The sequence below is a fragment of a genome, unplaced genomic scaffold (assembly GCF_019419815.1).
Source record: "Pyrus x bretschneideri cultivar Hongxiangsu unplaced genomic scaffold, Pyrus_bretschneideri_v1 Contig8, whole genome shotgun sequence".
In the NCBI taxonomy this organism is placed as follows: domain Eukaryota; kingdom Viridiplantae; phylum Streptophyta; class Magnoliopsida; order Rosales; family Rosaceae; genus Pyrus; species Pyrus x bretschneideri.
Window position 1 is genome coordinate 1,233,801 of NW_025999820.1, and position 22,083 is coordinate 1,255,883.

At 35.5% G+C, this 22,083-nt stretch overlaps 1 protein-coding gene across 1 annotated transcript; it reads left to right on the top strand.

Annotated features, from left to right (window-relative positions):
- The first annotated feature begins 2,922 nt into the window (after positions 1–2,922).
- LOC103938963 (transducin beta-like protein 2) lies at positions 2,923–11,130 on the top strand. The gene is made up of 10 exons (XM_009349014.3): positions 2,923–3,218; positions 3,427–3,532; positions 3,780–3,840; positions 3,948–4,249; positions 4,530–4,669; positions 5,187–5,261; positions 5,756–5,846; positions 9,562–9,762; positions 10,210–10,254; positions 10,786–11,130. The coding sequence occupies exons 1-10, from the start codon at positions 3,009–3,011 to the stop codon at positions 10,869–10,871; spliced, it is 1,317 nt and encodes a 438-aa protein (XP_009347289.2). The 5' UTR covers positions 2,923–3,008; the 3' UTR covers positions 10,872–11,130.
- Positions 11,131–22,083: the final 10,953 nt, after the last annotated feature.

Sequence of the window (22,083 nt, forward strand, 5' to 3'; positions counted from 1 at the left end):
AGTGTAGTGTTCCAATCATCACAACCAATTTGAACCCTTGTGTGACATCTCTTTACATCCTTCATCTTCGCATGATATATTTTTCTGAAATCAAGTCAATGTCATGGCAAAGCAAAACATATATTGCATGCCGAAATAGTATGCCTCTAAACTCAAACCTATGACAATTGCACCTAACCTCATATTTGTTAAGTCAAACCTTGAAATAAACTCTTTTTCTTTTTTTCTTTTTTTTTTCTTTTTCTTTTTAATCCTCATTATGTGCCACAAACACCAATGATGTCTAGTACATGGGAAAACAATTGAAATAAATTTTTGCATTGCTTTATCTTGATCAGTAATTATTCTACAAGGAGCCTTACCAGGTCTACATGCAAGCTAGAACTTAAACAACTACACAAAAGCATCGACATCTTCACTTGAAGTCAGCCCACATCCAAGTAGGATCGATTGCCCATGATGATTCACCCCCACAAATGGAGCAAATGACATGTCATACTTATTCGTTAAGTATGTTGTGCCAAATGTAACATCTCCAAATTCTTCGTGTGCCACTCTACTCCTTGCATTTGCCCAAAAGACATTTCTTAACTCACATTCTTCATCTAAATCAATAGCATGGAAAAATTTTGAATTTTGAGCTTGCATCTTTAGAAAATACGTTTGAATTGCGGTACATTGCTTTCCCCGAGACGCAATCGTTTACTCTTATTCCGGTTCTATCATTTAACTCAATCCTTCCTCTCATATCAGAACTTATTGTCCGGTGACATCGTAAAAAATGACCCTTTTTTGCATTCATATCATGGTTGTGATCAAGATTGATAGAGTTGGTCCCCCACTTTCCATCCTCACATATGCCTGCAATTACTTTAGCTTTGCAGTCACTTTTCGTAGTAGGATGTGGCTTTAGCACATTACCACATAAAATAGTCACATATTTAAGTTCTTTGTCGTCTCCCTTTGTTAATGATCTGATCTTCACTAGAAACCTTAGTTGCTTCCCATATTCTTTGTAACATGCAACTAACTCATTAAGTTGTCAAAAACCATCCCAACTTCGGGATATTGCACACCAGCTCTTTTCTCCAATTCGGTCTCATTGGTTACTACTTCATCGTCACATTTTTCTTCTAGACCAATATTTGAAGACTCTAAACTTTCTAAATCATTTCAAACAAGCGATCGTTAGCTATGTGTGTTATTAGTGACAATAAGAAATTGACCTAACTTTAAACTTTTACACAACTTTTAACTTGATCATCCATTTCGTTGTTATTTGTGGGATTCCTTGATTCTCCAATGTCCATATTAAAGCACCTGAACCATTGAAGTAGTTTAGACAGATTCATTTGAAAAATAGGGGTTATATTTGTAAAAGAAGAAGAAGGATGATATGATCTTATCGTCGTTGGCAGTCACGTCGGTGTACTAGAAGGACGAGGGAGCAAAGAGAAAGGAGGGAGAACAGTCGGGAGAGTAGAGAGATGAGGAAGAAGAAGAGTCCCACATGGTTAAACATGCAAATGGATAATTATCATTATTTTTTTCAATAAGTAATTAGGAGTTTTTAAAATCTGGGTTAGTGACATGGTTATGCCAACTTATCAGCCATCTCATTTGGTTTAGGATTTGACTTAAAGGATTTGCTTTTCCTAGCATTATCTTTAGTTAAATTTTACTGTCTAGTGATAAGGATCAAGTCATAAATTGCAACCTAAACATTTGCTCCAATACAAGGGCATTGTAGGAAAGAGGAAACAAAAACCCAAAAGATAATAGTAGTAATAAATTTGAGGTGGAATACGAATACACAGCCATAAATATATGATCAAAGTACTACAATAAAATATTTATAGGCAAGTGGCGGAGTTTCTTTCTAAATCATTTCAAACAAGCGATCGTTAGCTATGTGTGTTATTAGTGACAATAAGAAATTGACCTAACTTTAAACTTTTACACAACTTTTAACTTGATATCCATTTCGTTGTTATTTGTGGGATTCCTTGATTCTCCAATGTCCATATTAAAGCACCTGAACCATTGAAGTAGTTTAGACAGATTCATTTGAAAAATAGGGGTTATATTTGTAAAAGAAGAAGAAGGATGATATGATCTTATCGTCGTTGGCAGTCACGTCGGTGTACTAGAAGGACGAGGGAGCAGAGAGAAAGGAGGGAGAACAGTCGGAAGAGTAGAGAGATGAGGAAGAAGAAGAGTCCCACATGGTTAAACATGCAAATGGATAATTATCATTATTTTTTTCAATAAGTAATTAAGAGTTTTTAAAATCTGGGTTAGTGACATGGTTATGCCAACTTATCAGCCATCTTATTTGGTTTAGGATTTGACTTAAAGGATTTGCTTTTCCTAGCATTATCTTTAGTTAAATTTTACTGTCTAGTAATAAGGATCAAGTCATAAATTGCAACCTAAACATTTGCTCCAATACAAGGGCATTGTAGGAAAGAGGAAACAAAAACCCAAAAGATAATAGTAGTAATAAATATGAGGTGGAATACGAATACACAGCCATAAATATATTTATGATCAAAGTACTACAATAAAATATTTATAGGCAAGTGGCGGAGTTTCTTTCCTGATCCAGTTTATGCACATGCCAATATCATGTAATGGGGTTGCCTATTAGTTAAGTTTGCTGTTTTTATTGGTGATGAAATTGTATGGTTAGAGAATCCTTATGATCTCATTCAGGACCTCGTCAACAAGGATTTAATGTAGTTCTTTTGAATTCAATAAAATATCGAGCTTTCGTAAAAAAAAAAAAACAAAAATTTAATTTTACACCAGACATTTATCTAAAGTTTAAAATGTTTAAAGAATTAGAATTACATTTTCTATTTTTATTAAACCCCTATCTCTCTCTCTGTGGTTCGAAGCTTCGATCATCCCATCGTTACATATCAATCTATCAACACCTCCATCCCTTTTTCCATTTCCCCAGACGCATTCCAAACCCTCAACTCCTCAATCCTCTCCGGTTACCGATGGATCCGCTTCTTCCCATTGCGGCGCTCTCGATTATCATCGGCGCTGTCATCGCCCTTGCCTTCTTCGGAAGCTACTTCCGAAAACGGAGCTCCGAAATGCAGTCCATTTCCAAGCCGGAACTCCAGTCGGACCAAAAAAAGCACCAATCAAAGCCTCACCAGACTAAGAAGTCTCACGCCAGACCACACTCTCACGCCTCAGACAAGGTAACACGGAAACAAATCCTTTCTTTCTGGAAGTATCCGTGTTGAATTTTGTGTTTGGATGCCGAGAAAATGTGTGATTTTCCGTATGCTTGAGTTGCATGGTACTCATTCGACCTCATTGCATAGGGAATGCTTGAATTTGTAATGCTTTAGGTTCAGAGTTAATGAGTTTGATTTTGATATTGATTTATTAGATCATGGAATGTAGGATCAAAACAAGAAACATCATCCGTTGGATGTGAATACTTTGAAAGGCCATGGAGATGCGGTCACTGACCTATGTTTCTCCTCCGACGGGCGGAGTTTGGCAACAGGTATGCTATAATTCACTTTTATTCCGAGCTTAATGCGACATATATTTTTTTCTTTAGAGGAGCAATTAGAATGGAATCCAGACTTCAATATTAGATACTTGATTGGCATTTGTTCGATGTGTTACAATCGCGTATGGTCTGCTTTTTGGATGATTTAGAATCGTGTATAATGTGGCCGATGATTTTGATTTTGACATGTTTGATGTTTATATTTCAATTGCTCATGCTTTCTTACTCTTACAAACAGCTTGTGCGGATGGAGTGCTTAGGGTATTCAAGTTGGATGACGCTTCGAGTAAAAGTTTCAAGTATGAATTTCAAGTACCATTGGTGCATTACCACTTACCAGAAGCGTCAGTTATGCTCATGAGTTAAGCTGCTTTGCATTTCTCAAATTCTGTAACAATTTGAACAGGTTTCTGAGAATTAGTTTGCCTCCCGGAGCTGGTCATCCTGTAGCAGTTTCATTTTCGGATGATGGATTGTCAATAGTTGTGGCTTCTCAAAGTCTGACCGGTTCTTCTTTGTACATGTATGGTGGGGTGGAAAAACCCAAACCTTCTGAGGAAGCTAGACAGCAACCCAAGCTTCCTCTGCCTGAGGTCAAGTGGGGCCATCACAAAGTTCATGATAAATTAGGTATTCTCACCCTATCTGGGACCACAGCAAGTTATGGCACTGCTGATGGGAGTACAATTGTTGCTTCATGTTCCGAAGGTATCTTCTTATTGTCTTATCCTGCATTAGAATTTGAGCATACATTTCCATTTAACATTTTCTAACTTCATATTACCTAATGACATATAAATAACTGTATTGAAACAGTAATGTTTTGGGCTTGTAACTTTCTGTACACTATAGGGTCGCATCTATAGTGGTGTAGGATTCTTGTCGGAATTATGATTATGATCTCAATATGAATTCTGGTTCTTTCTCCAGAGTTTCCCTTGATAGAGTGTACATACCTTGTGGTTCTAATTTGTTACGTTACCTATAGGAACTGACATCAAACTTTGGCATGGTACAACCGGCAAGATTTTGGGGCATGTTGACACAAATCAGTTGAAAAACACCATGGCTGCTATATCACCAAATGGGCGTTTCCTTGCTGCAGCAGCGTTTACTGCAGATGTGAAGGTAATTATCTCTAATTTATCCATTGGCCAGGGGATGTGAAAATCCCCCAGCAATATGGCGTATTTAAAGAAGTTCCTTGATTTAAGAGTTTACTTAAATTTCATATTAAGGATTGTGGCATTATGTTCAATTATGGTCTACAGATCCAATTCTTCATTCAATTTCCCTCTTTGGAAAAGTATAAATAAAACATTTACATTGACCACAATGGAAGGGATACACATGCTAATTGCAACATGTAGTCCTATGCGTGAGCATGTGCAAAGGAGTGATTTTGTGCCACATGCAGATCTTTATAAAGTCCATGGGTTAGGTTGATGCGGCCAATTATCCTCGTCATATGTGGGTTAACCAAATAAGTACCATGCAAATTTGAAGTCCATTATCATACTTGTGTCTGGTTCATTAAGTTTCTGGATACCATAATCAATTTCGTTGTTTAATTGGCATGTTAGAGGAACAAGATGCTTTATGGCCTATATTATAGTTGTTTTAACATCGCATATTTTCTTGGCAGGTGTGGGAGATCGTCTATTCAAAGGATGGTTCAGTCAAGGAGGTCACAAAAGCCATGCAACTTAAAGGCCATAAGGTTACTTATACATTCTTATGTACATTGATGTTACATAATATGATTTCATGCGTGTCTTCACGAAGCCTCACTATCACCTCCATTAATTTTTTTTGAAAATTAATTGAGATCAAATTCAAGGTTTAGCCTTGGCCGGAATAAGAAAAAAGAAATTCAATGCTTTGTAGTCTTTATCATCTATTTCTTCAGTGGTGTAAATTTTTATGTTTTCTTTTGAAGATTACAATTATGATGCAAATTGTGGTCTAGGATAAATGCTAGAGTTTATTGTTTTGGCTTTTAGCTCCCAATATGCCTTCCCGCAGTCCCATAAACTGTGCAAGAAAGCTACTTGTGAAGTGCAAATAACAATTTCCTATTTCTTTAATCAATGATATCATTTGAATTCTTTTTAGCTGTAAATTTTTTATTTACTTTTGGGTTTTGTCAGAAATTCTTTTTGCTAACACTTGAATTGTATATGCTATATCTCATCTACATCTGGTTGTTTTCAGAGTGCAGTGACTTGGTTATGCTTTACTCCGAACTCAGAACAAATGATCACAGCGTCCAAAGATGGTTCGATAAGAATTTGGAATATCAATGGTATGTATGACTGGTATTCTGTTCTTTGTATATGTCATCTTTGTCATGTACAGCAGCTAATATTCAAAAACAGCCCCCTCCCTCCAAGCACATACATATACATGCAGCCATGTAATCTTAGTCTAACACGTGTCAACTGTATATAAACACATAATACAGCATGCCATAGCAAGTCAACAACAACAATAACAACAAAGCCTTTTCCCACTAAGTGGGTTGGCTATACGAATCCTAGAACGCCATTGCGCTTGGTTATGTGTCATGTCTTCCGTTAGATCCAAGTACTCTAAATCTTTTCTTAAGAGATTTTTTCCAAAGTCTTCTTAGGTCTTCCGCTACCCCTTCGGCCTTGGACCTCTGTCTCGTAGTCACATCTTCTAACCGGAGCGTCAGTAGGCCTTCGTTGCATATGTCCAAACCATCGTAACGGATTTTCTCTCATCTTTCCTTCAATTTCAGCTACTTCTACTTTACCTCGGATATCCTCATTCCTAATCTTATCCTTTCTTATGTGCCCACACATCCAACGAAGCATCCTCATCTCCGCTATACCCATTTTATGTACGTGTTTATGCTTCGACCAACATTCCGTGCCATACAGCATCGTTGACATTGTCGTTGTATAAAATTTTCCCTTGAGCTTTCGTGGCATACGACGGTCACATAACACGCGGGATGCACTCTTCCACTTCATCCATCCAACTTGTATTCTATGGTTGAGGTCTCCATCTAATTCTCAGTTCTTTTGCAAGAAAGATCCTAGGTACCGAAAACGGTCACTCTTTGGTACTTCTTGGTCTTCGATCCTCACCCCTAACTCATTTGGGCCTCCATTGGCACTGAACTTGCGCTTCATGTATTCTATCTTTGACCGACTTAGGCAAAGACCTTTAGATTCCACACTTCTCTCCAAAGGTTAAGGTTTGCATTTACCCCTTCCTGAGTTTCATCTATCAACACTATATTGTCTGCAAAAAGCATTCACCAAGGAATATCATCTTGAATATGTCCCGTTAACTCATCCATTACCAATGCAAAAAGGTAAGGACTTAAAGATGAGCCTTGATGTAACCCTACAGTTATGGGTAAGCTTTTGGTTTGTCCTTCATGAGTTTTTATGGCAGTCTTTGCTCCATCATACGTATCCTTTATAGCTTGGATATATGCTACTCGTACTCCTTTTTTCTCTAAAATCCTCCAAAGAATGTCTCTTGGGACCCTATCATATGCTTTTTCCAAATCTATAAAGACCATGTGTAAATCCTTTTTCATATCTCTATATGTTTCCATCAATCTTTGTAAGAGATAGATTGCCTTCATGATTGAGCGCCCTGACATGAACCCGAATTGTTTGTCCGAGACCTGTGTTTCTTTCCTCAATCTATGCTCATTGACTCTCTCCCAGAGCTTCATTGTATGACTCATTAGCTTAAAACCTCTATAGTTCATGCAATTTTGTACGTCGCCCTTATTCTTGTAGATAGGCACCAATGTGCTCTTTTGCCACTCATTTGACATCTTCATTTTCAAAATCCTATTGAAAAGGTCTGTGAGCCATGCTATATCTGTCTTTCCCAAGACTTTCCACACTTCAATCAATATATCATCTGGGCCCATTGCTTTTCTATGCTTCCATCTTTTTCAAATACAACAACTTCTTCCTAATTCGGCGGTAAAATGAGTAGTTTCTACACTCTTTTGAGTTACTCAATTCCCCCAAAGAAGTACTCCTTTCATGTCCTTAATTGAAAAGATTACGAAAATAACCTCTCCATCTGTCTTTAATCGCATTCTCTGTAGCAAGAACCTTTCCATTCTCATCCGTGATGCATCTCACTTGGTTTAGGTCCCTTGTCTTCTTTTCCCTTGCTCTAGCTAGTTTATAGATATCAAACTCTCCTTCTTTGGTATCTAGTCGCTTATACATATCGTCAAAAGCCACTAGCTTAGCTTCTCTCATGCTTTCTTCGCCTCCTGATTCACTATTCTATACCTTTCACCGTTTTCATCGGTCCTATCCTTGTATAATGCTTTACAACATTCCTTCTTAGCCTTAACCTTTGTTTGTACCTCCTCATTCCACCACAATGATTCCTTTTGGTGTGGAGCAAAGCCCTTGGACTCTCCTAATACCCCTTTTGCTACTTTTCCGATACAACTAGCCATGGAATCCCACATTTGGCTAGTTTCCCCCTCTCTATCCCACACGCATTGGGTGATTACTTTCTCTTTGAAAATGGCTTGTTTTTCTCCTTTTAGATTCCATCATCTAGTCCTTGGGCACTTCAAGGTCTTGTTCTTTTTTCTCTCTCTTTTGATATGTACATCCATCACCAACAAGCGATGTTGATTAGCCAAGCTCTCTCCCATTATAACTTTGCAATCCTTAGAAGTTATATGATCCCCCTTCCTCATTAGAAGAAAATCTATTTGTGTTTTGGACGACCCACTCTTGTAGGTGATTACATGTTCTTCTCTCTTCTTAAAGAAGGTGTTGGCTAAGAAAAGATCATATGCCATTGCAAAATCCAAGATGGCTTCCCCATCCTCGTTTCTCTCCCCAAAACCATGGCTTCCCCATCCTCGTTTCTCTCCCCAAAGCCATGGCCACCATGAAAACCTCCATAGTGGCCTGTCTCCTTGCCCACGTGTCCATTTAAATCTCCTCCTATAGATAACTTCTCCGTTTGAGCGATTCCTTGCACCAAGTCTCCAAGATCTTCCCAAAATTTCTCCTTCAAACTCGTATCCAACCCTACTTGAGGTGCGTACGCACTAATCACACTAATGAGTTCTTGTCCTATTACAATCTTAATTGCCATAATTCTATCTCCTACCCTCTTGACATCTACAACATCTTGTGTCAATGTCTTGTCCACGATGCTGCCAACACCATTTCTCGTTCTATTTGTGTCCAAATACCAAAGTTTAAAACCTAAGTTTTCTGGATCCCTTGCCTTAAGACCAACTCACTTAGTTTCTTGTAGGCACATAATACTTATCCTTCTCCTCACCATAGCTTCCACTACTTAAATAGATTTTCCCGTTAAGGTTCCCATATTCCACGTTCCTAAATGCATTCTACTCTCTTGAACACTACCCTCCTGTCAGCTTCTTCACCCTCCCCCGTCTAATAAGATCAAAGTACTTCTTTTGCGTGTCCTGTGTAAAGTATGCTTCCAAACAACTTTGATAGTAAGTCAAAAGAAAAAAAAATATTGAGTCATTTTTTGCCCCTGCCTCTTGTCCATATGCTCAAGTCAAGAGAACAGGCATTCGTTCATGTTTCCTAAATATGGTCATTTAATTTTAATTTTACAATATTGTGGAAATTTTATTTCTTCTCATCAGGAGGTGAACCATGCTTTCATTTAGGGTCATAATTCCCTTTCTTGTTTGTTTCTGTTATGTATATACCAAGTTGGAAACGAAATAAATTGTATTTACACCGGTTGTAATTTTCTCTCTCAATAAAAGAATCTGATAACTACCAGTCTACCATTTATGTGAAACTCTGTGCATGTTGTACAAAACAATATATCCTATGCATTGAGGGTCAGTTGTCTCTTATGGTTTTAGGATCGAAACATCTTCTGTTGAATGGAATTATTCATCTGCATGGGTTGTTCAAAAATGTCCGGTTTGGGTTCTTTGTGTCTGATAACTTGCGTTGGTACTTTTAATTTGGCATATTGACCCTTGTTTTCTCTCAAAGTTCGATTTCATATGGATGAGGATCCAAAAACTCTGAAGGTGTTTCCAATTCCACTTGATTTGGGTGGTGCTGCTGTTCACTATGATCGCCTTAGTTTATCTCCGGATGGAAAAATTTTGGCAGCAACCCATGGTTCGACACTACAATGGTTATGCATTGAAACTGGAAAGGTTTTGGACACAGCTGATAAAGCCCATGAAGGTACGCTTGAGTTTATCTGAAGTTCTTTTTTATTCTTCATTTTATCATTTATGTGTACCTCGTTGGTTCTCCAATATCATGTTATCTAGTTTCAAAAATAAATTTAGCATCTATTTCTACAGCCAAATCTATGATGCTTTTATGGCCATGCCAACATTCTTGTTCAGTTGATAAAAAAGAAAGAATTTTATCGTCTAGGTTAAATGTTTGATTGATCACCACGTATAAGAAATTGTTCTGCTCTTAACAAGTAGCATGTGCTCGGTAAGCCAAATGTTTAATAAATAATGAAGATTCAAGTCGATCGTACATGTTACTTAGGATCAGATGAGCAGGGAAATGATTTCTTTCATCTTAACTGCTATACAAAGTTTGGTGGAGCTTGGGATTGTTATCCCAGAGATGTTTCAAGTTGTGAATCTTCTTTAATCTGTCTTCGCCATGCAGGTGACATCACAGGCATTTCGTGGGCACCCAAGCCAATACCAATGGGTAAATCACTAGTCTTGAATATTTAAAGTTGTCTTGCAGTTAGTTTTTGTCTTTACCGCTCCACTGCCGACAACGTTGGCAGAATAAGAGCATAGTAGTGTACCTGGGTAGAGAAGTCTGTCTAACCTGATCAACTTTTCCATAACCAAACCCCTGGTCCTTCCAGCTTCGTGCGAATATGCTTCGGCATAATCTGTTTCTTTACAGCATCAGGGTCAATTTAAAGTCTAATTGGCCATTGTCTGAAGAGAATTTCGTTCGTACAAATTTGGATCTATATGCCACCCAAGTTGCTCAGTAGAATTGTTGACCAAATACGTGACATATTGAGAAGTGAATAGGCGGGGAGATTGGATTACAAGACGACCGAATTTACTACAATTTGGCTGGAATTAGCCCTTGGGTAAACGTAAATCAGGATCTATTTTCCTCCAAATGCTATGTGCCATTTGTTTAGACTTGATTAAGTGTTTTATTGCTTTGAGTTGTCGCGTCTAATATGTTAATGTTGTATCATCCTTCTTTTTGCAGGTGATGAGAAGGTGTTGGTTTTGGCCACATCAAGTGTCGATAAGAAGGTAAAATTCTGGGTTGCTCCATCTGTTCCTGCATCGTAAAGGAATTTTGTACATGCGTAATGATCTCATGCATTGGCATGAATGAATTCCTCATCTGACGTGGTTTGCGCGAGAAATGTTTCATATGTTCTAGGCCAAGTAGTTTTAACAACTTCATGTTATGAAAGCTACCTCACTGCAGTTGAAAGGTAGAGCGGTACTTGTTGGAGCATTTGCATTGAGAAAGCAAATGTTTTGTTTCACCGGCTTAGTCAGATTTCACGGTGGTTTTGATGATTATAATTTGATTTACACGGAACTGGACTAGCCTATCGCTCTTCGTGTTCAGAAAGTGCTTTCAAACTGAGTTCAACTTTCTTTACGTTCCCCCGCCCCTGTAAACGTAAGTTGAAATTTAGAAGTTTCATGATAAAAATTTAAAAGCATTTGTTGCAAGACTGATAAGCTATAAACGTTCCATAGAAAAATGGCACCAATAACAAACAAAAGCAAAAGCCAAAAAAAAAAAAAAAAGGCTCACTCGTAGCGACAATTCACAAGTTTTATGAAGGAGTCAACTTCGACATTCAACATCATATATTATAAATCTTAAATTTATATTTAACTGTCGATTGTCGTTTATGTTATGTTTTTTAACCGCATTTGTTTTTCAAATTTCTTTTTAGAAAACATGATCGTTTAGCTGACGCATAAAAATAAACAATTCAGATTGTTCATATATTGTTTCGATGTTTACGGTTAATTGAAATATGAGTCTATATTATATAGTTTCTAAAGATTTTATAAACTTCGAGCAATATTTTTAATAAGGTAAAAATTTTGAATATGATATTAACGATCTTAACCGTTCATTGTTTTGAATGTCCTAAAATATCATGTTTTTAAAAAATAAAATTTGAAAAAACAAAATTTGGTGAGAAGAATGGAACGTAAACTTAAAAGACAATTAATGCTAAATTTTAATCTATATTTATGAGATTATGGTGACGAATTTTGGAGTTGACATCTTCACAAAAGTTGTAGAGCTTGTTATTACGAGAGTTTATATTTATTTATTTTTACATTTTTCACACTTCTAAATTAATTAAAAACTATTAAAAAAATCTATTACAACAATAGCTATAGGATTTAATCTCACTTGGATTCTTTGATCTCCACAACCTTGAAAAAGAAACTCCCTTCATGTTGCATTTGATGTTTTGCAGTAATGTACTAATGTTTTTTATGAGGCTTTTATTTTGGGTATAGAATACTTTAAAGACAAATGTGTATTTATGTTTTGAAGTACTATTTATGTGATAATGTGATACGTATATGCTAGTTTAGTATTACGTTTTTTAATTTAATTATTTATCGAAGTAAAATATATTTTCTTTAATGGGTAACGGGTCGGGTCATGTTACCCGTTTATTTTAACGAGTGTTACATGACCTGACCCATTAAGATATTGGGTATATCACGAACACGAAAAACACAACACAAACACCAAGTTTACCACATAGGCTGAAAGGATATTTATATATATATTTTTCATTATATGAAATAAATTAGCATAAACACCATTGTTTCTTTGGTGATTTGCAATGTATGATCTTTGTTTCTAGAAAGGGAGACTTACATAGAGAAAATGAAACACAACTTACATACCTAGAACTCTATTACTTTTCAATCCTTTTATGGAGAGACAAAACCAAAATACAGAAAAACCCAATCCAAAAGCAAGGAAACCAATTTACAAAAATTCCATTCCTTACCTCTAACTAATCAATGAGTTAACAGACCTAGTCTACACAACTCTAACTCATCTTCAACCATTTTTTTGTAGAAGTAGTTTCAACTATATGTGTAATAAGAAGTAGGAGAGAGAGAATGAAGTACTAAGAAGGATATAAGAGAGAGAGGGGGAGAGAGAGAGATATATATATATACATACATACATATATATATATATATATATATATGAGGAGAAAGAAAGAGGGAGACCCATCTTTCAAACATAGAAGAGCAAAATGCAAAAGTAATTCTTGAAAAAATAATCATAACATCACCTACTACTTGAATAAGTAAATTTTGTCCATTTTCTAAAATAAATCAAAACTTATCTTCGTACAAAATAAAATCTTGTAATTTGGCTGTTTGTATAATTGTTCTTTCTTGGAAGCAGAACAAAACAAGGTGGAAAGAAGAAAAGAAAACGAAAAGGTTTTATTAGATCATCTCCAATTCTTGGGTTAAAACTTAAACTTTTTAACTCAGAAACAGTTTTTCTGCTTCAACATTTTTGGATTAAATTTTTAGCCCGAGATTATGAAAGAATGAATTTAGGATTTTTTTTTTCTTCTGAAAGTAACATTAATATATATATATATACACACACACACACTATCTTAATTTAATTTTATGAAAATTTTAACCTAAAAGTATTTAGATTCCGATAAATACTGAAAAATCACTAAATTGACACTAAGAAACTCTTAGAACATTATGAAAATAATTTTTTTTGATTATTTAACCGTTGGATTTATATTTGGACCATTAGATCTTTTTTATTACCGTTGGATTAAATGAATTTATAAATGTAAAACTATAAAAAAAAAAAAAAAAGTACATATCATGGGAAACTCTGGCCTAGACTTGTCTTAGAAACAAGTTTTGGGTTTAAAACTCATATTTGACCCAAGAATTGGAGCAAGTTGGGGTAGATTTAGAACTTAAATTTGAGTTTTATTCCAAGAATTGGAATAGATCTTAGTGAGAAAAATAATTAAATAGATAAAATTGTATAAAGGACAGAAATAAATAAAAATGAAGGGTCCAGAAGGTCAACGAAGAACATGGAAGGTTGTAGAAGTTGAAACCGAGTGAGGTTAGGATTCTTCTTCTTTCGGGAAACACAAATTCTACTCCAAATGGTAAACTGCGTGCAGCAATCTACCACCGCCACCCTTCCCTATATAAACACAAACCTATGTTTCGGATCACAACAGAAAGAAAAGAAAAGGAAAAAAAAAAACACGAAGAGAACGACACGAAGAATTTGTTTTGAGCCTTTAATATTTATACTGCTAATATCAACGCTCAACACAAAACGACGTATCAGGAATGGAGCCTCCGATGTGTGCAAGCGGATGTGGGTTCTACGGCACTGTGGAAAACAAGAACATGTGCTCGAAATGCTATAAAGATCATCTAAAACACGAAACTATGAATGCAGCCTCAGCCGACGTGACTCCGAAGGAAAAACTCAATCTGGGTTCCTTCATTAGTGGAATTTCTTCCTCGCCTTATTTTCGAACTTCATCAGATACTTCACTAATCTCCGAAGATCAAAACTTTGGGAATAATAATATGGGAACATCAAGTGTCGGTGTGACAAAAAAAAATAGGTGCCAAAGCTGCAGCAGAAAGGTTGGAGTGTTGGGATTTCAGTGCCGCTGTGGTGGTGTGTTTTGTGGAATGCATAGGTACCCAGAAGAACATTCATGTGATGTGGATCTCAAGCAGGCTGGGAGAGATATTTTAGCCAAGAAAAACCCGCTCTGCAAGGGTGACAAGTTAGAATGGAGGATTTAAAGATAATGAAGTTGTCGTAGAAATTGGCTTGGTTAGGTCCAGGATACTCTTAGGTTTCCATACTAGTTTTTGCTTAACCTTTATTTTAATTATGTCAATGTGTATTCTTTAATTTTATTTTTGCTCGAGCTGGGGACGGGGATTTATTAATATTTTGTTTCTTTTTTGTTTTTAATCAATTTTTTTTTTTGTTGAAATTTTGTTGTAGAAATAAACAAATACTAATATGGGTGACGTTATCCGCATATTCCTTTTTATCTTTTATTCTCTCTAGTAATTTATGTTTCTTTGATAATTTTCAATTCATTCAGATCAATAGCAGGAAATTGAGAGAGGTATTACAACATAATTAACATGTTTGATAAAGACCAAGGCTCATGCCCCAGGTGGGAGAGTTTGGTCAATGAATCTATGATGCATAATTGAGTATCTCTAAAAAGAGTGAGCGTTTAAGGCTTGTATGCATAGCAAAATCTTACCAATGTATAGTTGAGGTGAGGTATTTATAAGAGGTGGCCGGCTTAGGTGTAGGGATTTGCCCTACACGTGGTGACTTCCTATTTGGCAAGGTTATGTCACTCGCAGGATGAATGTGGAAATAATATTTTCAAAATATTAATTAGGAGATAATACCTTGGGATTATGGTGAAAATATCCTTGATTGGTTAGTGATAAGGATCCATTACTTGATTAAGTTGGTCTTCAATTGGGAATGTATTAAATATTAGATTTAGTAATTAATCTTATTTTTTAATTGCTTTGACTTTTTCATGCCAAGAGTAAGGGAGCTTTGAGTAGTAGCACTGCTTAAACTTCTGTGATGTTGAGCTGCATATGAGAATATTTGTGTGTCATGCCCATTTAATAAGGGCAATCTTATCTTCTTTGGGATAAAATTCACGTGTCGCATTTAGGATTTCGGGATTATTTTTTGCTTCACACTACCAATATAGCCTATCTACTCTCTACGAGCCGTTGGTGAGAAAAACCAATTAACAATCCTTCATTGTTGACCTCCGCCTTTAATCTTGGAGTCTGCGACAATTCATCTTCAATAGTCGTCTCTCTTTTTGTTCATGTTTACAATATCATTTAACTATCTTCCTCTCTTGGTTTTAGTCGTCACTTTTTTCATAGGTGACGAGAGTATTCGTGGTTGTGGTCATTCTCTTCCTCTGTCGAGCAGAGACTTTGTAACGACTATGATTTATTGCTCAAACTTAGATCTTTGAGCAACAACTATTGTTAAAAGTTGAGGTGATGGGTTTTAGTTTCATTTTGGTTATGTGCACATCAAATGTGTACAAGGAGGAAATTTCACATTTGTTGGAGGGGATTCATAGAAGTGTTTATTTGTCTACAATTGCAAGATCATCACAAGGGGTGCGATCTTTTCCTTGCAGTTCCTTTACGATGACTCTACAACTTGCAATGTTAGTCCTCGTGAGTAGACTTGAAAAACGTGTCGTGGTGTTCCATTCGTGTTGTTCTTGTGTCATACTTGCTATTTTATCAGATTGTGTCATGTCAAACCCATTATCTTAACGGCTTCTTAACAAGTGATCGGGATAATGCCTGACTCATTAACGGGTTGGCCCAAAACTTTTTTTTTTTTTCCTTTTTTGTGTTGTTTCTTGTCGAGTTAACTCGTCATGCAAAAAATTGTCATGTCTTATGTCTAAACCTATCAAACGAGTCATGTTTGTGTCATGTTTGTGTCGTTTTTGTGTCATACACGTTATCTTAACAGATCGTGTCAAACCCATTATCGTAAAGGTTCTTAACAGCCGGTCAATAACGACACGACTCATTAACAAGATGACATATTCATGTTGTTTCATGTCGTGTTAACGAGTCTTGCAAAAAATGGTCAAGCCTAATGTCTAAAACCTGTCAAACTAGTCATGTTTGTGTTGTTTATATGTCATACTCATTATTTTAATGGGTTTTCAACGATTGACGCAATAACGATCCAACTCGTTAACGGGTTCTTAATGGATGACCTGATAATGACATGACATGTTAATAGGTTGAAGAAGAATATGTTGTTTTTTTTTTTTTTTTTGCTTTTTCGTGTCAGGTTAATGATGTGATAAATAATAGCACTCAAATTAAACCCTCTTATTGACAATTGTAGTAAAGATGTAAGAAGGGATCGTTCTAGGCCGGGGATTAGGAGGGATTGCTAATCTAATAAAAACTGACTCGAGAATACAAATATATGCTTAAAAACACTTAAACAAACTCAAAGACTCTTAACTAAACTTATATGACTCAAAACAAACTCAAAAGACTCAAAACAACACAAAACAATCAAATAGACTCAAACTAGACTTTAGAACTTAATTTGGATGAAAATAGAATTGGTTTTGATTCAAAACACTTAAAAACACAATTTGGACAAATTCTAGCTATTTAGACACAACAAAGACAACGGGATTGGGTTTTTGGACGAATTTAAATTAAAAACAAGTAACTTAATGACTTAAACAAGGTTTGGACGAATTTGGGTAAATGGATGGATGATTAACTAGCTAGAGGATTCTTTTCCACACATGATACATTCAAACACAAATTGATTTCCAGTTGCTTTTTCAATAAACCATGAACCTCAACACCCCAGATTAACCGTGACATCACTAATTAACCCTCAGATTTTCCTTTAATTATTGGATTGGATGACATCATTTGACAACCCAAAGCATTCTTCAAAAGTTCCCTACATGACATCATAATAGAGATACAATCAAAGATCATTACGTTCTATGAAAATCATAAGTATTGACAAAGCATTCGTAATTATGACATCATGATACTCATGCTAGGAATTTACTTAACATGATTGTGAAAACAACCTTAACTACTTGTGAATAGAAGTTTGTAACGATTATGTGATACTCCCTTATATTCTAGCATCAAATTCATGCATGCAAACTAAGTATGCACCCTTAATCAACAAACAAGAATAAGTTCTCAATCAAACGGTTAAGTCAATTGCATTCACAATTTATGAAATCACAACTGGAATTAATCAATTCATATCGCAAATATAATCATGGTTTCAAAGTCACCTCTAGCTAAAACAAGTTTAGCTCCTCATGTTTACAGCAAAACAAAGAGAATATAAATTAAACATTAAAACTAAGATAGATTACACCTAGAAACGCTCCAACAATCCAAGCTTGAATGGCCAAAACGTCCAAGGCTTCTCTTCTCTTCTTTCTTCTTCTTTGTTGCGGCACAAGAGTGTTTGGGTATGAATTATGGTGATGGATGGATAGGTTGGATGGTGGTAGGGGGTGGATGATGGCTGAATGAATGGGGAGAATGAGTGGTGCGACTGTAGGATTGTCCAAAGGAAAAATGATGGCTGAAGGATGAATCCCCTTTTATATGTGTGCGGCAAAGTATATAATATAATGAGAGAAAGGTTAAGGCCTTAATTAATTAATTTGTGAAGGTTTTAAGACTCCAAATCCTCCAAGAAAAGGGTAACAAATCAGCATCCTAAGAGAGAAAAGGAAGGGAAGTTGTGGCATGGACAGAAAATAGGAAATAGGAAAAGGAAATGTGATTCCTTGCAAGGCAAGGAAGGGAAAAAAAGAAAGGGAAGTGTGGCAACCTTCTTTGGTTGGAATTAATGCTTCTAAAACTTATATTTAAGTGTCCCAAATCAATTAGGAACCCTCCTTGCAGCTGGAAATTAAGTAGGAAAAGATTAAGATTGACCAAGTCAAAACAAGGAAGTTTGACTCATGTTTCCTTCTTTGTGATTGATTCATTTTCTTCCAAGTCTTGAATTAATTTCTTCCATATTCTTAGCAGATTCCTAGCCTACTTTGGACTTCAATTTCGTCCATCCATCTTGCTCCAAGCATATGCAATCCATTTAATGCCCAAAACTGCTCCAAAATGCACCAAAAATGCACTTTCTTGCTACTTTAACCATATGGACCTACAAACACACGAAAATAGCTTAAATCACTATAATAAATAGAAACTAACTCACTAAATATAAGAAAACAAGCTAACTAAATCACCCAAATATGCTCCTATCAGTTAATAGGTCGTGCAAGAAATTACCAGGCCTACGTGTGAGTGATAACTTTCATGCTTTTGAATGTGGGTCTTTCGTGGCTAAGTGCGTAGTTGCATCACAATCTTGACGAGTTTGTAATTGTGAAGTTGCAATATTTTTTTTACGTGTTGATTTCTTGGTCACTTTTGACATATATGTCCTATATACGTTACTGATTGTTCTTGATAAAATGTCATGAGTTTTTCTGTTTACACCTCAAACACATATGAATTCATGCATCCAACAAAATTTACCCTCATAAGCTCATACAAATCCAATATACGCTAACAAAAACCATCAGATAAAAGGAAAGAAGGAAACCCTAGACAAAACTATAACCACAAACCGTACAACACCCTCCCCTTTCGGCACCAACCCCGAAGACACACTGTTTTTCTTTATCTGTGAAATTTAACCATATGCAATTACCTGAAGTGTCGAACTTTTGCTAGGCTTCATGCCTCTCCTTCTTTATCTCAAATTAAACAAATTCTGTATCATTTGAAAATGGATTTGCGTGATCTTGTTTTGGACATGGATTGGTTGACAACTTGTGAAGATAGACTGTGAAAAGAGGAAAGTCAGCGTAACTTCAAAAGGAAAAAAGAAGTCAAGCCTGGAAGGCTTACCTGATGAAAAGAAGTTAATTGTCGGGCAAATTCAGTTTTGTCTGACGAAATAAATCGCTAGGTAAAGATGCGTTGATCATCTTGAATACTATTAAAAACTTGACCCAACGAAAATATCTTATGATGACATCTTTTCCTCACCCCACACCAACTTAAATACTATTAAAACCTTGACCCAACGAAGTTTTCGTAGGGTAACAATTTAAAACCAAAAAAATAATATAAAATAAAAATTTGTTCAACGAATAAATTCATCGGGCTAAATTTTTTTTATTTTTTTAAATATCTGGTTTTAAAATAATATGTAATGTGAAAATAATCTATTTAGTTCTAATTACATTAACTTAAAAATCTAAAATTAATGACAACTTTAATGTAAAAAATTATTTAATTATATTTAAAATAAATTTGTCGTACAATTATGTAAAAAACAAAAACAAAACAAATTAACCTAAACTTTTCGAGTGCCTGCTAAGGTTGTTGGGCGAATGGCACATGAAGCTTCCCAGAGTCTTCTCTTTGATGTGCTAGCACAGTAATGTACTGTCAAACATATTCGTTGAGCTAGAGTAGAGCATCTCGCTCGCAAGTAGCTTCTTCTTGCAGGTGCACTCCTTTTTGGCGCTCAACTTCTCTTCTTTGACGTGCTAGCTCCGATCTCCACCTATTGCAGTCTGGAAGATGTATTGGTTGAAGGATGAGAGCTAGGTGAAGAAAAAGATCCCATGACGTCCCGAACCCGACCTGCTCCTAGGACGCTGACTTCTTTGCCTTTCCATCACCCAACCTCGTCCACCAGCAACTGTAGAGACACCTCTGAATTAGGTGTTAACTCCTCCATTGGCACGTTCATTCAAACTTTTTTTATTGCAATGAAATTTAAATTTAAAACGTAGAATAAAACACTTACATAAATGTCGTCCGCGACCTGGTTGCCATAATTGCATGTGTATCCCTCCAAACCTCCACTTCCAAGAGATGCGTACGACTCACCCGCCATTCCTTGACCCAATAAGATAGGGGTTAGGAACTAGAGTGATGAACATACCGCTTCTTCTCCTAGTTACCTTTATTTGCCGCCAACTTATGTTGTAAATTAAAAAAATAATAATAATTAAACTTGAATAAAAAAAATTAAAATAAAATAAAAAATAAAAAATAAAAAAACAGAACAATTGAACTAAAATGATGACTGCACAGTCACAACCACTCGCCCATGCTCTCTCGAATCTCCATAAGTGGATCGGTAGAAGCTGCATCAGGAGACTCACAAGTCTTGTAGTAGCAATGCAACTCGTACTTCCACTCCTTATGATGCTCCCTCCTCGCAACCACATGTTGATCTCGAAGTTGGCCTGAAATAGGAAAAAAAAAAAAAAAAAAAAAAAAAAACCCAAATGTATTAGGTTAAAACCACATTAAATAAGTAAAGGTAAGAGAAATAATAAATGAAGAAAGTTCTACAGTAACACTATGTTTGGATAGAGAATTTCTAAATTTCCAAAAAAATCTAAATGACGGGAATTAAAATTTACAGTAATTAAAATTCATTAATAGAAATTTTATTGTTTGGATGTTGGATACATAGAAATTACAAAATAAAAAGAATTAAAAATTTCATTGTTTGGATATTCGCTATAATTTGTATTCTATAGAAGACTACAAATTTAAAAAAGAAAAACGTTAAATTAGTTATATGCAACATCCAGTTTACCTTTTCTACAACGTTGCAATCTTAAACGCCCAAATACAAATTAGTGTAATCCTCAATGAGTGCATCAGTGATAAAGTCATCAAACCAAAAATTGGGGTTGCCAACGCTTAGTACATAAAGGAACATACTAAAATTTCCAACAATTAACTACTTCTCGAAGCAATACTTTACAAAAAGTACGACTGCAATAGTATGATAGAGTTGATTGAAGTAGAAAAATTCCAGTAAAGCACACTTGCTGATGTGAAAATTAACTTGACACACAAATTAAACCCTATTTATGACAATTGTAGTATATATGCAAGTAAGGATTGTTCTAAACCGATGATTAACTAGGGATGCTAATCAACTCAAATAAGACTCAAAAACACTAAACTAGACTCTATAGACTCAAAACTAACTTAAAACACTCAAAACAACAACAAACAATAAAAAAGACTCAATTCTAGACTTAACAAGTTATTTGGACGAATTTTAACTAACTTAGACTCAAAACACTAAATTGGACAGATTCAAACACTTTTCTAACTAATCTAACACACTTAATGAAAGGGGGAATTGATTTGGATGAAATTAATTAAATTAGTCAGATTGCAAAACTAAATAGATTAGACACTAAATTAGGTGAATTGAAAGGGTAAAAGGCTAGTTAGAGGGTCCTTCTCCACACATGCATATATGAAACACAAATTGATTTCCAGTTATTATCCCTTTAAACCATAAATGACAATGCCCCAAATTAATCGTGAGAAGCACAAATTAAATTTCAGATTTTCCTAGTTTCATTGAATTGGATGGAATACGCATCGACAACCAAATTATTCTTATCAAGTTCCCTACATGAACAGCATAATAGAGATACAATCAAAGATCATTAAGTTTTTTGAAAATCATAAGCATTGACTAGCTAGACATTCGTAACTATGAACTACATGATACTCTTGCCTAGAATTTACTTAACACAATCATGACTTGTGATTTTTACTACTTGTGAATATAAGTTCATAACGATTAGGTGAAATTCCTTTATACTCTAGCATCAAATTCATGCATGAAAACTAAGTATGCATCCTTAATCAACACACAAGAACAAGTTCTCAATAAATCAGTTAAGTAAATTGCATTCACAACTCAAGAAACAAAAACTGGAGGAAATCAATTCATATAAAACATATGTCCATGGCTTTGAATTCACCTCTAACTAAGAAAAACTTATTTACACATGTTCATAACAATTGAAAAGCAAATTAAAATAAA

Coding starts and splice junctions, on each gene's coding strand:
- LOC103938963 (XM_009349014.3), top strand. CDS start 3,009: ATGGATCCGCTTCTTCCCATTGCGGCGCTCTCGATTATCATCGGCGCT. Junction 3,841..3,947: donor GCTTCGAGTAAAAGTTTCAA/GTATGAATTTCA, acceptor CAATTTGAACAG/GTTTCTGAGAATTAGTTTGC. Junction 5,262..5,755: donor TGCAACTTAAAGGCCATAAG/GTTACTTATACA, acceptor GGTTGTTTTCAG/AGTGCAGTGACTTGGTTATG.